Source organism: Ascidia mentula, chromosome 8 (genome assembly GCF_947561715.1).
Source record: "Ascidia mentula chromosome 8, kaAscMent1.1, whole genome shotgun sequence".
NCBI classification, from domain to species: Eukaryota; Metazoa; Chordata; class Ascidiacea; order Phlebobranchia; family Ascidiidae; genus Ascidia; species Ascidia mentula.
In genome coordinates, this window is record NC_138573.1 from 3,232,086 (window position 1) to 3,246,272 (window position 14,187).

The 14,187-nt window shown below is 38.7% G+C and overlaps 2 protein-coding genes across 4 annotated transcripts; one reads left to right on the top strand and one right to left on the bottom strand.

Annotated features, from left to right (window-relative positions):
• Positions 1 to 488: 488 nt before the first annotated feature.
• LOC145911068 (uncharacterized) lies at positions 489 to 7,320 on the bottom strand. 2 transcript variants are annotated; one of them, XM_082998312.1, is made up of 13 exons: positions 7,151 to 7,320; positions 6,521 to 6,679; positions 6,288 to 6,378; positions 6,040 to 6,178; positions 5,448 to 5,625; positions 4,425 to 4,841; positions 3,113 to 3,311; positions 2,578 to 2,710; positions 2,104 to 2,239; positions 1,875 to 2,012; positions 1,662 to 1,778; positions 1,358 to 1,486; positions 489 to 1,205 (listed from the first exon to the last, which is right to left on the bottom strand). In XM_082998312.1, exons 1-13 carry the CDS (start codon positions 7,235 to 7,237, stop codon positions 579 to 581), a joined length of 2,550 nt encoding a protein of 849 aa, XP_082854438.1. In that variant the 5' UTR covers positions 7,238 to 7,320; the 3' UTR covers positions 489 to 578. The 2 variants fall into 2 exon arrangements, with proteins under 2 accessions (XP_082854438.1, XP_082854437.1); XM_082998311.1 differs by having other exon boundaries at positions 1,875 to 2,015.
• A 1,349-nt stretch (positions 7,321 to 8,669) lies between these two features.
• On the top strand, positions 8,670 to 14,122 carry LOC145912325 (flap endonuclease GEN homolog 1-like). Of its 2 annotated transcripts, none has more exons than XR_014403291.1 (11): positions 8,670 to 8,885; positions 9,506 to 9,610; positions 9,676 to 9,742; positions 9,989 to 10,165; positions 10,393 to 10,521; positions 11,296 to 11,431; positions 11,596 to 11,756; positions 11,950 to 12,182; positions 12,578 to 12,780; positions 12,988 to 13,354; positions 13,496 to 13,612. XR_014403291.1 is itself a non-coding variant. In XM_082999748.1 (11 exons), exons 1-11 carry the CDS (start codon positions 8,725 to 8,727, stop codon positions 13,873 to 13,875), a joined length of 1,944 nt encoding a protein of 647 aa, XP_082855874.1. In that variant the 5' UTR covers positions 8,670 to 8,724; the 3' UTR covers positions 13,876 to 14,122. The 2 variants fall into 2 exon arrangements, 1 of the variants encoding a protein (XP_082855874.1); XM_082999748.1 differs by having other exon boundaries at positions 12,988 to 13,179; positions 13,496 to 14,122.
• Positions 14,123 to 14,187: the final 65 nt, after the last annotated feature.

Below are 14,187 nucleotides of genomic sequence, written 5' to 3' on the forward strand. Positions count from 1 at the left end.
GCTTGAAAATGCCACGAAAGGACATTCGACAGAAATCACTCGAGTATCCAACAAAGTTTGATTTTTTTTTCTGAAACTTGACAAGGATATCAATATGATCATGGAATGTGGTCCTTCACAGCAGGGATGGGAAGACTCACTCTCCCGGCAAGAAATTACAGCAAATTTAACAAGCTGGCAATTTCGAAGGATGCGAGTAGAAAGTGGACTAAGAATGTTGCACTGCGGTTTATGAATTAGGTTACAACAATTAACATTTAAATAGTGCTCTCTGTCTGTCCAGGTGCCTCGTTTCAGTTTCCATGGGCACCGCGGTGAATATTTAAAATGCGCGATAGTCTTACTATTTTGTGCCAACGTTTTTACGGGCTATATGACCCAACCCAACGTCACATAGACCGCCAAAACCTATATGACCCTATGGGCGGGAGTTCGTCCATGTCTGCTCTTCAGGAATTTCTTCCCCGCCTCTCAAAAACAGAGTCATCTTGACGACGATTTTTTATGCAAATTTGTACAAAAGTTAATGGGAAGCCTGTAAAGAATAAACATGTACACGACACAGTGAGTTTCTATATTTACTTCGCTCCCAACTTGTAGTAAGGTCTCCCAGAGATCCACGACTCGTCGTCTCTCACCGGACGAGGGGTCGACGGACTCGGAGACGCCTGAGGAGTAGAGGGGGAGTCAAACGGAGAAAGATGATTGGATTTTAGCGATCCGGCATCCCTCTGGATCTCCTCCAGTGATAATTTTTCCTGTGAAGGATCAAGGATCTTTAGTCTTCCGATGGATTTTGCTGCATCCCTTCCCCAGCTCTTCTTTTCAGGTTCTTTGCTGTGCTCCTCCTCCTCCTCCTGTTCCGACTCTTCCTCCTCTGAGCTTGAGTCATCGCTCACTTCCACCTCCACCACCTCATACTCGTCCGGATCGTATTCCTCTCCTTCATTCCACTCGATTATCTCATCACTTTCCGTGGATGGGGACTTTTCACTCCCTTCAGTTTCATCCTGGGGTTCCACAGGGGACGGCGTTGGGGGCTCGGCGTTTCGGGGGTCAAGGGGGGTCGGGGTGGGGATGTCCCGCACCAGAGGTGACGTAGTTTCTTTTCTGAGCTTGGGAAGAGAAAGGGTTTCGTTTCGATTTGTTTTTCCATCCGACTCAGCTTCCGAGTCGTCAGTGGCTGAATAGTCGCTGCAGTTGGTCTGTAGTAAAAATACAAGCAGTCAACGAACTGACAATAAAGCACAGGAAGAAAAACAAACAATTATCGACCGGGTTTTTCGAAGATTTATCGTTATCTGTGACCTTCGGATGTCTGCATTTTTTAACGAATGTGTTAATGTGTGCTTTGTACCTTCTTTAACGTTGACAATGGCGTCTGACTTCTTATCGATTCCATTAACTGACTGTGCAGATTAACCGGCTTGGGTTTCTTTGGTGCTTTGTTATTTTTCGGAGGCCCTGGTTTCTTTAAAGACTTTTGCTGCAATCAGGAGCCTTATTTTAATATTTGTGAGTGAAAACTGTTGACATGTGAGTGAAATTGTTGACAATTTTTGTTTTTTTACGTGGAAATATGAAAATGAATGGTAACAGATCACGGAAGTTTCAATATCTACTGGTTTAAAACGATGATTACGTTGCTATCCGCTGCCTACCCGAGCTAGAATTTCCTTTTGCGACTCCGCCTGCTGTTGAGTCATACCGTACATCTGGCTTGTGAACCAATTCTGCAGAAGTTCCAGGTCACATTTGCTTATCTTTCCAAGCAGTTTCTACAACACAAACAATTTAAGAAGAAACTCAAGTAATTGTTCAAAACACACAGCTATGTTAAAAATGTGGAGTTGACAATTTACTTCATAAAATACCTGTACGTCTTGGTCTTTCACTGCACCGGCTTTGTCAAGGTCAATTCCATGCATGGTTTTATCGAGTTTATTTTGACGTTCGGCTTTCTCCTTTCGGTACCACTCACTACTTGTCTGTCGTCGTAGCGTCGGGCGTGGCTGCTTCACAGATAAAACAACATTGAAAAGCGTTTAATCAATTGACAAGGAGACCTAATCAAGTGTTTGAAAGCAGTTTATTATTACTTACGTTTCCTTGCTGTGCTCTCATCCGCTGTTCCGTCACTCTCTTCTTTCTGACCTGATCCATGTTTCTCGTCAGGGAGTTGGAGGCGGTCATCCTCAGACCTGGATTCGCGAACTGGTAGCCGAAGCGAAGTATGGAGCTGTGGAGATTTGGAAAAAAAATGTTGGTTTAACTTTTTAATAGTATAAAATGGTGCTAAATGATATACATGAACCGAATTGTCCATACTTAATTCAGGTTTAAAAATCATTGAACTTTTTTATCTTATTTTACAAACGTAACGTGACTTCAAACATATTGCTCACTATAGCAGGAATTTTTCGTTTCATAAAATCCTTGATTCTGTGTATTTTTTCTCTCAATTAGACAGTACGGGACCAAATTGTGTCATTTCCAATATGTGCGTCGCGAATTGATATTTTGTTTTTTCTCTATCACTCTAAACTGAACGCCATTCTCGGTGTTTCTGAGACTTACTGATTGTCGCGTAGGATTTTTCCAAATTCGTGCTCAACATTGGCGCCAAAAATGTGCCTCTGGTTATCGATTCGAAGTTCCTTCAGGCTTGTGTTGCGGCGCAACCCGGCCACGAGCCTCAAAGCACCGTCGCCTAGTAATCAGGATCAAAACTGTTTGTTTTGGTCAGGTTTTGTACATTTTGCTGTTAGGCTTTGTATGGAGTAAAAAGTTTGACAAATATACAGTCAGAACCTGCAGAGTCAATTCAGTGTACTGTGTAGTCATGTTTTAAAAGATTTTTTTTTAAATTGAGGGTCTCCTTAAAAAAGTTTGGAAAATTGTCGCTCTGTTGCATACACTGAATTGACTATGCAGGTTTTGCCATTTCAAGGAGATTACATAGAAAAGTATGAAAATCATAGCGAGCAGGAAACTTTTGCAGTGTTTTTCATCAAACAGCTTGGTGTTGTTAAGTCAATGTGCCATCAACTACTGCCCGTGTCGCGAAACATAGAATTATTTGTGACAGATTTCTATTAGCAGTAAAGATGACCTGTGATGAAGTTGGATTCCACGTTCAATTTCTCGAGTGTTTTATTTCGCTTAAGCATAGAAGCCAGTGCCCTCGCTGCCTTGTCAGTCAAGCCCGTGTTTGCCAGCAACAGGCTTTTCACTTGTGTGTTCTCCTCCATGGCATTGGCGAGATCCTCAAAGGCGTCCATGGGGACGTTTTGGATGTTGTTTAAGTTGACCTTGATAAAGATAAAATGCAGGGAGGTCAAACCGCTTGGCACCGATTTTTCCACTTTGATGTCGTACTTAAGTAACCCGGCGAGCGAACCCCAAGGGGTTCACGTATAGGTTTTGATTGGTTTTATGTTTTAATTCCCCTGCAGGTACAAATAAACCTGCGCCAAACGACTTTTAAACGCTTTATTATTATGGAGTATATAATGGTAAAGGTTTATATGAAAGATACACAAACTGCTTGAGGTGTACTCAAAATGTAAATATTGTTACCTGTGTCACTATAATATTAGGCTGTGGACAACTGATTGTGTTTGATGTTAAGAGTATGTATAAAATGGATAAATTTGTTACGAGAAACGCAACATGCGCGTGCAACTTTGTAAAGCTTTAACGCTCATGATGCCCCACATATTTTAAAATAATCTACATCAGTGGAAACGAACTTTGTGCTATAAATTGGATTGCTCACAGGTATGAAGAACACAAAATGTGGTAGAACGCCACGACAGCAACTCAAACATTTTACAGTAGGCGCAGATCGCAACACAAAACGTAAATCACGCTCTATTGAAAACAGTTCAAGCATTCGAACGGCTGGTAGTCTTGAACTGTAACATTGTGTTCCAAGAAGCTAAATAAATCGTTGTCTAATACTAACGTGTTTTTTTGAGGTAATTAAAAACGCCGCAAACCGCAACTCCGTGCGTCACAACGTGGATGTGGAACAACTCCCCGGCCATGAAAGACGCGGCTGCGTCAAGCAATATGTCTGTTGGCATATCGCGCTGGCTCGTTCTATTTCTGCTATCGAAAGCAGCTGTCGCAAGGCGTCACGCCTCTCAGAGTCGCCCAGATTTAAAAAACCGCTAAGCTTCAATAAATGGAAAGAACGTTTATGACATTTCTAATTCGATTCAAGTTGCCCGGAACAGCAAAAAGTATTTTTAGGGAAAGTTTTCCTGCTCTGTTTGCGTGTACACGGCTTGGGACGTTCGTCAAGTGTTGATCACCACGTTCTTGCTGGTGTCTGAACTTCTCGAGCGAACTACATTACTACAATAACCGATTCTATGATGGTTTTTCTTCTACCCACAATGCCAAAGCACAAATATTACCTCCGTCAGTTCCGGGTCGTTCTCCCAAATCCTCAACATCGTTTCCTCCACGCTGTTCGGGTTAATTGACAGTTCGCCGATGACGTCATACGACTCGGCACTTGTGCTTCCAGCCGTGGTGGATGACGTCACTGTCATAAGGTCATCGACGCCTTGGAAGTCCTTGGCCGCCTTTAGTTGTCTGTGAACGTTGTCGTTGGCTTCAGCAACCGCCTCATCCGCTGGAGGCCCGACGCTGTCCTCGGAGTCCGATGCATTGTTGCTGTATTCACTATCTTGCTGTTGCTGTTCTTGTTGTCTTTGTAGCTCCTCTTGATGCTGCCGTTGTTCTTCTTCTCGCCGCTTGGCACCGGAAGTGACGTGTTTAAGGCAGACTCCATGAAGGACGTCGTTAAGTTTCGGTTCTCTCGTTTTCACCTTAAATTTCAGAGGAGATGCGTTTTTTATAGGATGTGTATCTAATTACGAGTTTAAGTGTCCAAATTAAATTATAGTATCCGACGGCGTATTTAATTATTTCTGTTGTTTATGTTATTGAAAATGGCGCCATTTAAACGACATTCATACAACTTCATAAGCGATTCCGTGGGGAGCAGTGGGAAGTATGACTTAGACGCAGACGTTCCGCAGCTGTTTCCTCTAATGTGATAAGTACTGTTTGCTTACAAAATACTTCACTCATACACGGTTGCTACACATTAGCATGGTAAAAATGTTTTACACTTAAACCCTTATAAGGTTTTTACACTTAAAAGAAAAAAATAATTAAGACTGAACAAAAAAATATTTTGGACAAAGAGAAAATGTACTTTGTTGCAAACAACTTGGAGTTGACGAGTTTGTAAGCAGACGTTTCAAACACCACTGTGTTCATCATCAGTGCTAGATAAGTCTTATCTAGTGGTATTTGAAACGTCTCCTTCGGCATGAGCAGCATATTAGCTTTGTCTTTCCTTTTCAAAGATATACTTCTGATGCATTTTAAACAATACGTTAACTGTAACTTTACAGCCAAAAACCCACCTTGCGTAATCTTGGTCTCAATGTGAGCATTTCCTGTGTGATGACGTTAGAGTTAACAGGTTCTTCTTTTCGGTTTTCCTTCGCAATTTTAGCGTTCCTTCGACGGAACATCGCTGAACTGTTCTTTCTCGTGTACCGACGGTTGATCCCACTGCTGTTTGCCCGGCTGGTTCTTCGCCTAAATACATTTTTGTTTCGGAAATGATAGAAAAAATTTGGTATCCGACATGAGCTTCTGTTTTATTTTTTATTTTCGTGCTTAAAAATTTTGTTTGGTGTTTAGCTGGGCCCTTGTGGGAAATAAAATGTGCCCGTGCCAGGAATTTTTTTCTGGTGTTCGCCTGTGAATGTATATGGATCTTAGATTTACAATGGAAATTTCTATGTTTTTAAAGTAAACAACGATGTTCATGGCCCCCTTTTGTTATTCATGGGGCCAGGTGGCTGTACCCCTTGTCTTGTGTCTGGTTTTTAGGTTAACAATGTTCACAGATTGTTTTTGGAACAAGTTAAGATTTGGAAATTGATTTACAGTTTTGCAGCCGCTACAAACTCTTGGTACAAATATGAAAACGTTGAAAGCTTGACTAACTTTGTTCTTTGCCTCACAGCCTGAAGAAGTTCTTTTTTCATTTCTCCTCCCTCCTCACTCGCTTGCTTCTTTAACTTGTTCCGGTTCGGACTCGTCTTCCTCAGCGGAGGAACCTTGAACGAGTGATGTGGACTTTTTCCTGTGGTAGTACAAAGCCTATAGTTACTTTTGAACCTTTTGCAAGCAATAAGTTGCAAAAATAGTCTAATGGAATCAATTGATAAAAAACAACCAAGTCATCCACCTACCGGTTCTTTTTCGTTGATACTCGGTAGACTGACGTCGTGGTCGGGTATTTTCCGTTCCATGCGAAGAACGCCTCCTTTCCCTTTCGGCGATCTAAATTGAATCAGATTTTTAAAATACAAACACTCTGCTCGACCTCTGTGATCACATAGATTTCTGACTTGGCGCATGTGGATGAGGAATGCATGATGGGCGATTACCATGTAAATAATCATAACATTTCAGTTTTTCTTGCCTGTCTGAGTTCCTCATCGGATGACTCTGATTCCTGTTCCGGCTCCACTTCTTCCAGTTCATCCTCGGATGAAGATGTGTCAGTTGATGAATAGTTGTAGGTATTTTGCTCCACAGTCTCCTCTGGAATCTTGTTGAGAACTTCTCTGTCTATTTCCCCCTGTAAATATTAAAAGTGTATGAATAACCAACATTTGGCGTTTTTGTTTCACTTCTGGTTGCGTTATTTTGCTTATTTCGCTGCGACACGTCAGATGAGAGCGATGGTTCCGATGCCACTGTGTATTAATGTAATTGATACGAATTCAAGATCAAACGTTTGTGAAGTTGTCCGAACCTGTTGCCAACAATTTAAACCTCATGATTTACGTTTTCGGTATCTCCGACATTTTTTTTGTAAATTTCTCATATTTTTGGTTAACGAATATAAATTTTGTTTATAAAAAGAAATTACTCTGCTATATTAAACACAACATGATTCATCACAAACTTTATATATATCATATTACATATTTCATTCAATGAGGTAAAAGGTTTATTCATGTCAAAGTGTTGTCATCACTTGGATTGTTGGTGATAATTAACGCTTTGTCGTAATTAACGCTTTACACTGAACAGATAAACCTTATACCTCCAACTGTTGAAGCTCGGCTTCAGTGAGGTTTGATAGAATCGCATCTTCGTCTATTTCCCTGTATTTCTCGTACAAGTGAGCCATATTTATCCAATTACTTGCCAATAGATGTTTTGTTGTTCAATCAGTTTCCTCCTATTAAAACATTCTCGTACCTTTCCAAACCGTCACTTTAAAGGTGATGACAAAAACATAAATACACAATATGTTTGATCTGCATGTTTCTATTCTTAATTCATATGATTTTTATGACGAATTGTGAATTTATTACGTGAGTTCCGTTAAAAATGAATATGTTGAAATAGTTTTTTTTGATGCAGTTCACAGTACTTTCTTGTAAAGCTGATCTTTGACCCAGATCTCGTGTACTCACATTAAATGACAATGAAACAAAAAAACTTCACTTCTGCATGTTTAGTTAACGCTGAACAGTAAAAGTAGTCACAGCTTCCTCCTGTAGCTCAACCGTTAACTGCAGATGCAAAACAGACAAAGTGATAATGAAATCTCTTATCACGGCAGACACCGACTTCTCTGTCATGTGCCTTTCACACATGGCATGCGAGTATCATTAACACCAGCCCCTGGTTAGATGTTATTGCCAGCCTCACCGGTCAATCAAATTCACTTTGCGCACGCACGCGACAATGTAGTAAGGGTGGCGGTAATAACTTCGCACTATAGTGGGGGTCTTGTGGTTTCGCAGTTAACACGATATAAGTAGACACGGTTGGAATATTTGGATTATTAAAAAATAGATTCGTTACAACGCGTTAAAAAAGGTAAACGGCTTCCAAGCGCTTCAACTGCGTTAAGTATGACAGGGGGCATGTAGCAGCTTGAATAGTTTCACAAATATCTTAATGTATCAGATATTTCTGAAACATAACCGATTTGATTCTCTTTGATCTTACACTGACTTTCGAAAGTACTGACAGCTTGGCACAAACTCAATGAAAAACTCAAATAACATTGCGTCTTAAATACTCTGATTCAACTCAACGTTCTTCGACTGACAAGTCACCTTGCACTTCTGCTACTTCTGTGCTTGCTGATTTGATTTACAATCGTCCCATGAACACTAACGAGCCAGGTCACGTGATAATACCCTTGGGTCTGGATGCAGCTTTGCGTCAGTTCGACATTAACAGTGTTTCGTGACGTAATAACGTAGCCTGGCATGTGGTTCGCATGAAGAAGGGGCTAAGCGAAAACAAAGGTTGCGTCACTGTTTCAAGTGACATAATGTTACTATTATGTTGTTTGTTTGCTGTTGTGTGTAATTTTGGGGAAAAATGTGCTTTGACCATAAAATACTCTTGCCTAGACTGTAGAGAGATCTTATTTTTTGTTTTTTAAAGCTTTTAAAACATATAACTCAACTTAATTTATTTTCCACGCTTTTACAGAAAAATAAAATAATGTCAAACAGATCCAGAAGGCTGCGCCTCTAGTGTCAAGTTTCAAAAAGTCCCCTAAAGAAGCAGACGCGCGAAGTAAACAAATCAATCAACAATCAAAATCGAATTTTGGGTTTTAGTTGCCAGGAATCGCGGTGACTGCTCTTTGAAATGGGTGTGAAAGGTCTTTGGGAGATTCTACAGGATGTGAAAACAACGCGGTCTTTAAACGATCTGCGTGGTCAAACGGTAGCCATTGATTTGGCGGAATGGATTTGCGAAGCAGAATTAGTCCGCCATATGCAAGGCACAGTAAAAAATCCATACCTCAGGTAAACTACTGCATTATATACGCATTTATGTCGCATTTTCACTTTAAGTCTTTTAATGAACATGGTTCAAAAATAAATGTGGGCACCAAACTTGCAGTCAGCAGAATATGGCAATTCCCGACGAGATCTCGGGCTTGCAAGACTAAATCTTTACGCGTGCACAACCCCTAAGCCCGCGTGCAATGATTTCAATAAAATGTCTTTCTTTTAATTGTTTTATGTTTAGACATTCGCATGCCAAAAAAATTTCACTTGCAGTCAGAAAAATTTTGCATTGAAACAAAAAAAGTTAAAGAAAAACTTACGCGTTTTTATATTGATGGTTTATTAATTGCAAATTGTGCCTTTTCTTTATAAACTTGTCTCATTCAACTTCATGTAATGTATTGGTAATTGTTATTTCAACATCATTTTCCAATGTAAATTCCAAATGAAAAACTGCAAAAAATAAATTGAGCTTAAGCTTGTGGGAAGGCATTATTGGTGTAAGTGTTACAGACAAAAAACTGCATGTTTTTGTAGATCTAGTTTGATAAATTTGCTATTTCTTGAAAGCATTGTTCATGTTCATGGTTCCTGAGATCACAGCAACAAAATTCCCAATTATTTTGATTGTTTAGAAACTTATTCTACCGAGTCAGCATTTTAATAGATCATGGAGTTGAGATGGTTTTTGTGGCTGATGGAAGACCTCCAGATTTAAAACGTGACACTATAGCAAAGAGGTGTGTTAAACTTTGGTCGTTCTGTTTCTTTTTTATTTAATCGTGTTTGTTTATTTGTTTGTTAGACTTGGTAAAGAAAGTGGAAGTTTTTTAAGTGGTTCCAGAAGTCGTCTTAATTCAAAATTTAAGGAGGTAAGGTGTGTTTTGCCCAAATATGCAAAGTTGGTCATGGCAAGTTGTAACTCCGGAGAATATTAAACTAAAACAATAAATTTAAAAAGAAATTTTCTGGAACGTTTGGTTTGTGAAAGCTGAAATTTTTGCAATATATATGTTGCCAACAAGTACCAGTTTCTGGTAACTGGTATAAAAAGTTTTACTAGAGTTTATGAATGTGATTCATAATCAAATTATTTAGGAACCATTTTTTTCTTGTAGTGCTGCCAATTACTCGATCAAATTGGAATTCCGTGGCTAAAGTCAGATGGTGAAGCAGAAGCTGTGTGTGCTTACCTCAATAATAAAGGATTAGTTGACGCTTGTGTTACAAGTGATGGTGATGTCTTTTTGTACGGTGCTCAAAAAGTTTATCGGAATTTCTCCACTGACAAGAGAGTATGTGGACCATGTATTTTCATGCAAAAAGTATTTTCTTGGCTGCTTGTAACATAAAAATATTGTATATACACATACGGTGATATGCAAATATTTAGAAACCAATGAATCTACTTCTTGTGAACTCACAATAACAGAAAAAAGTATCTTCAGGAAAATGCGTTTACTGTAATAACAATAATATACAATATATTGATATAATTTAATGGAAATATTTGTACTTTCAGAACAGTGAAATTGAGTTTTTTGAAATGGCAACCATTAAAAAAGAGTTAAATTTAAGCAGACGCTCCTTGGTTTCACTTGCATTGTTATTAGGATGTGATTACTGTGAAGGTGTCCATGGCATTGGAAAAGTAAGTTTGAATTTCAAGCTTTAACCAATTCAATTATAAGTGTTATGCATTCACAGGGGCGTATCCAGGAATTTTTAAAGGGGGGGGGTCCAAATTTTTTTAGGGAATTCCCGATTTTCAGGTATAAACTATTGTGGGCGAGAATCGCAAAATACGAACACCGGTGTTCCCGCCAATCGTCACATAAACGGTGGCTTTCTGGCTTGCGCAATTGTGTAACGCTATGGAAAGTTTAACAACTAAACTAATTGACTTTCACGCAAGTAAACCGCCTGCATTACAACGTGGCCACGAAAAAACGACGTTTCGTCCGTGAACTGACGAAGAATGACATTTGTTTCGTAACAATGCAACATGTTTGGTAACAATGCCAAGTGTTCGGTAACAATGATCCCTGTTTGGAAACAATGGCGAATGCAACACGATGCGGTTTTTAGATCAACGTCAAAGGAAATTTCTGGTTTTCACGCGGATTTTGACAAAAAAATACAGTGGCGTTTGTTTAGTTATCAAAACAGACCAAAATATTTTACAAAAGGGGGGGGTCCGGACCCCTCGGACCCCCCCCCCTGGATACGCCCATGTGCATTCAAAATACTGTCAACTAATACATGCAACAAATGTAACATTTTCAAGTTGTCTTGTGAATACATCATGATAATGCTGAGACCAAATATTTCTCTGTATTTTAGATACAAAGTGACATTTTTCCATTGTGCTCCGATGTAGGAACTGTGTTTAAACCATGTGATTCCTTTTTCTTTTTACTTAAAGGTACAAGCACAAGAATTTCTGAGAATTCATCCTAATGTTGACCCGATAGATAGGCTTCGAAATTTGGCAAAAATCGAGAAACCGGTTTCAAATCAAGACAAAAAAGCAAGCCACTGCTCCTTTTGCAAGCATGAAGGTCAGATTGGTCATGTAGGCTGATTTCATGCACAATTATAGCCTTTTCAAGAATTTTTTCTATTTTTAGGCGTAATGTCCCACATAAGATAACTGCATATTTGGAAATATTAAATTACTTTCAGAGTTATTTTTTGGGGTCATGATGTATAAAACTATTTGTAGGTTCCAAAAAAGACCATGCAAAAAATAATTGTGCGAGTTGTTTCGGAGATTGCAAAGCTGGAAGAATAAATGACAAGAAGTGTGTTTGTATGTGGCATATGAATGAAAAGCAAAGGAAAAATTCGAATTTGGAAATATCTATTTGGGAAAGTGCTAAACAGGTGCTGGTGAAAGTTTACTGAAAACAAATTTGAAAAGACTGAAGTGTTGTTGTACATTGTCATAAAAATTAAGTTTTTGATATAATTTTCCTATTTCAGTCCATTTAAAATTACTGCCGAATAAAATAAAAACATTGGTATAAGATTTTTCTGTCGTGTTCATTAAAACAGAAGATATTTTTTTGTGTGCTAGATACCCAGCTTTCCAGATCAGCGCGTCATAAAGGAATTCCTCCGACCCCGGAACATTTCAACTGACAAGCAGTTACATCGGAAAAAGCCGGATTTGAAAAAAATTGTTGAAACTCTGTGTGACAAACTTGATTGGTCAGAAGAGAGGTGTGTGGAGAAGACGTTGCCTATAGTTACCAACTGGATGTACGGTCACACAAATGATGTCAATCACTTTCCTGTCAAACCTCTCAGGTATTTTAGAAACAAAATATTGTGCACCTAGTTTGGTCAGCAAAGTCGTCTGAAAGTCACACCAGCTGCACTGATGAGACCTTTTATGTCGAAACAGTTGCCATCTGTCTGCAGCTTACACAATTATATTGTGAATTTGAAAAAATGTTGTTGTGTGATTTCTGTTGCATTTGCTTAAATGTCAACATCTTGTTTTATGTTCCTAATGCTTAACTAGGGGTATGTGCTTATTAGAATCTAACAACTTTGTGTGTCATTCCATTGCCATGTGCCAAGTTTAGCGATTAGAAAACCCACAATAATATGATTAATGATTTAACAATTTTAAAGGAGAAAAATCCAGTGATCAATAAATAAATATGCTACAAGAACTCTATATTTTTTTACTGTCACAGGATAATAAAGGAGAGAAAGAAGGATGGCAAACAAGTGTTTGAAATAAGTTGGGAAATAGAAGATTTTGAAGTAGAAAATATCACCACCCTTGAACCTCAGGATGGATTTAAACAAGCATTTCCCACTGAGGTTGAAAAGTTCATCAGCGAAAAAGAGAAACTGAAAAAAATTAAGGAAAGCAAAAAGACGAAGAATACGAAAAGTCAGTTTGTAACGAACTTAATTGTTTTGTTTCCAAGACATTGTCAAATTCAACTTCAAGCTTCTTTTCAATTTTTGTCATTACCTCTTGCAATATAGCAATTTTCGAAATAATGCAATAGCTCATTTATAAGATCCACTACCATATTTCTAATTGTGCCTCTTTTGTATCTTTCTTAGTTAGGCACCCTGTTTTTGTTTTTTCCAGCACAAAAACTGACCAAACAGGACCGAAAAGTTACCGAGTTTTTTGCCAAAAAGAAAACTTCCCTTGTGTTGGATAAAGTGGAAAAACCTCCAGTAGAAGCAGATTACAAAGAGAAAACAGAAAGAGAAATTACAGAAATAGTGGACGACCATCCACAATCTGCTGAACTTCAGAAAACACCAACCAAACGAGGTATTTCTACCCATGAAAACGATGATGATGACGTCATTTTTGTGTCATCAACATGTAGTCCTTCTAAACAAGGAAAAATGTCTTCTGTACACTTGGATCCTGTACGAAGAAACCTCTTTCTGTAACTTGTGTGCACTTTTACATGTATATCTGCACATTTCTTCAATCTTTTTAGGTATTTTTACACTTTTTGCCAGGTTTTATAATGTTTTTTTTTGATGAATGATAGTTTTTTTTGCACATCTTTGTGTTCCAACTTTTTTAGTTTGTGACCTGTTTTGTTTTCCATACTTTTAAACCTCTCGACATGTTACAGATGAAGAAAGTTTGAGATCTTTGGCCTCAATTTTCGGGGCAATTTCAATTTCTGATACTACCAAAGAATGTGCAACAAAAACGGATTCAGAATTATCAAACGACGATACAAAAGACATTTCCTTTGGTTTAAACTTTTCACTTGGCTCCAGTTTGTTAAACACCCCAGTGGTCGCACATAAGGAAAGACACCCAGGAAGTATTGATTCACTTATCTTTACTCCAATGTCGGATAGTAAAGAAAACTGCAACCCCGAAACACCAGATTCAGTTAAAATTGACCAACCCGTGGGAAAAACTGTTGACGCGACTAACGCTGAACCCGGAAGTCCGGTTTTCATGACGCTGGCTGAGAGAATTCGAAACAGAGGAGCACGATGAGGTCCACGTGGCGCCATGAAATTCGTAGTGAACGCTTAACGCTTTTACACAAATGGTGTTATTATTTTTCTTCGATCATGTTATTTTATGTGCATTTACATTCAAAAGAGTTTCTTGGATTACACATTTGAAAGCGTCATTTTTATTTTAACTGAAGATCTTTCGTTGAACAATATATCTGAAACACCGTTTTTTCATACTTGACGACGTTATTATTGAAAAGAATCAATAAAATTTTCTTTGCGTAACTGGAAACTCCATGAAGGAACGGCAGACGGCATCTGCATGTTTATTTTGAAAGGCTATATCGTC

Bases quoted from the DNA above. Each gene is read 5' to 3' on its own strand.
- LOC145912325 (XM_082999748.1), top strand. From the start codon at position 8,725: ATGGGTGTGAAAGGTCTTTGGGAGATTCTACAGGATGTGAAAACAACG. The intron at 9,611-9,675 runs GTGTGTTAAACT...TTTGTTTGTTAG, and splicing joins CGTGACACTATAGCAAAGAG to ACTTGGTAAAGAAAGTGGAA. The intron at 9,743-9,988 runs GTAAGGTGTGTT...TTTTTCTTGTAG, and splicing joins TTAATTCAAAATTTAAGGAG to TGCTGCCAATTACTCGATCA.
- LOC145911068 (XM_082998311.1), bottom strand. From the start codon at position 7,237: ATGGCTCACTTGTACGAGAAATACAGGGAAATAGACGAAGATGCGATT. The intron at 2,711-3,112 runs GTCATCTTTACT...CCTGATTACTAG, and splicing joins GGAATCCAACTTCATCACAG to GCGACGGTGCTTTGAGGCTC. The intron at 1,206-1,357 runs GTACAAAGCACA...TTTTTACTACAG, and splicing joins CATTGTCAACGTTAAAGAAG to ACCAACTGCAGCGACTATTC.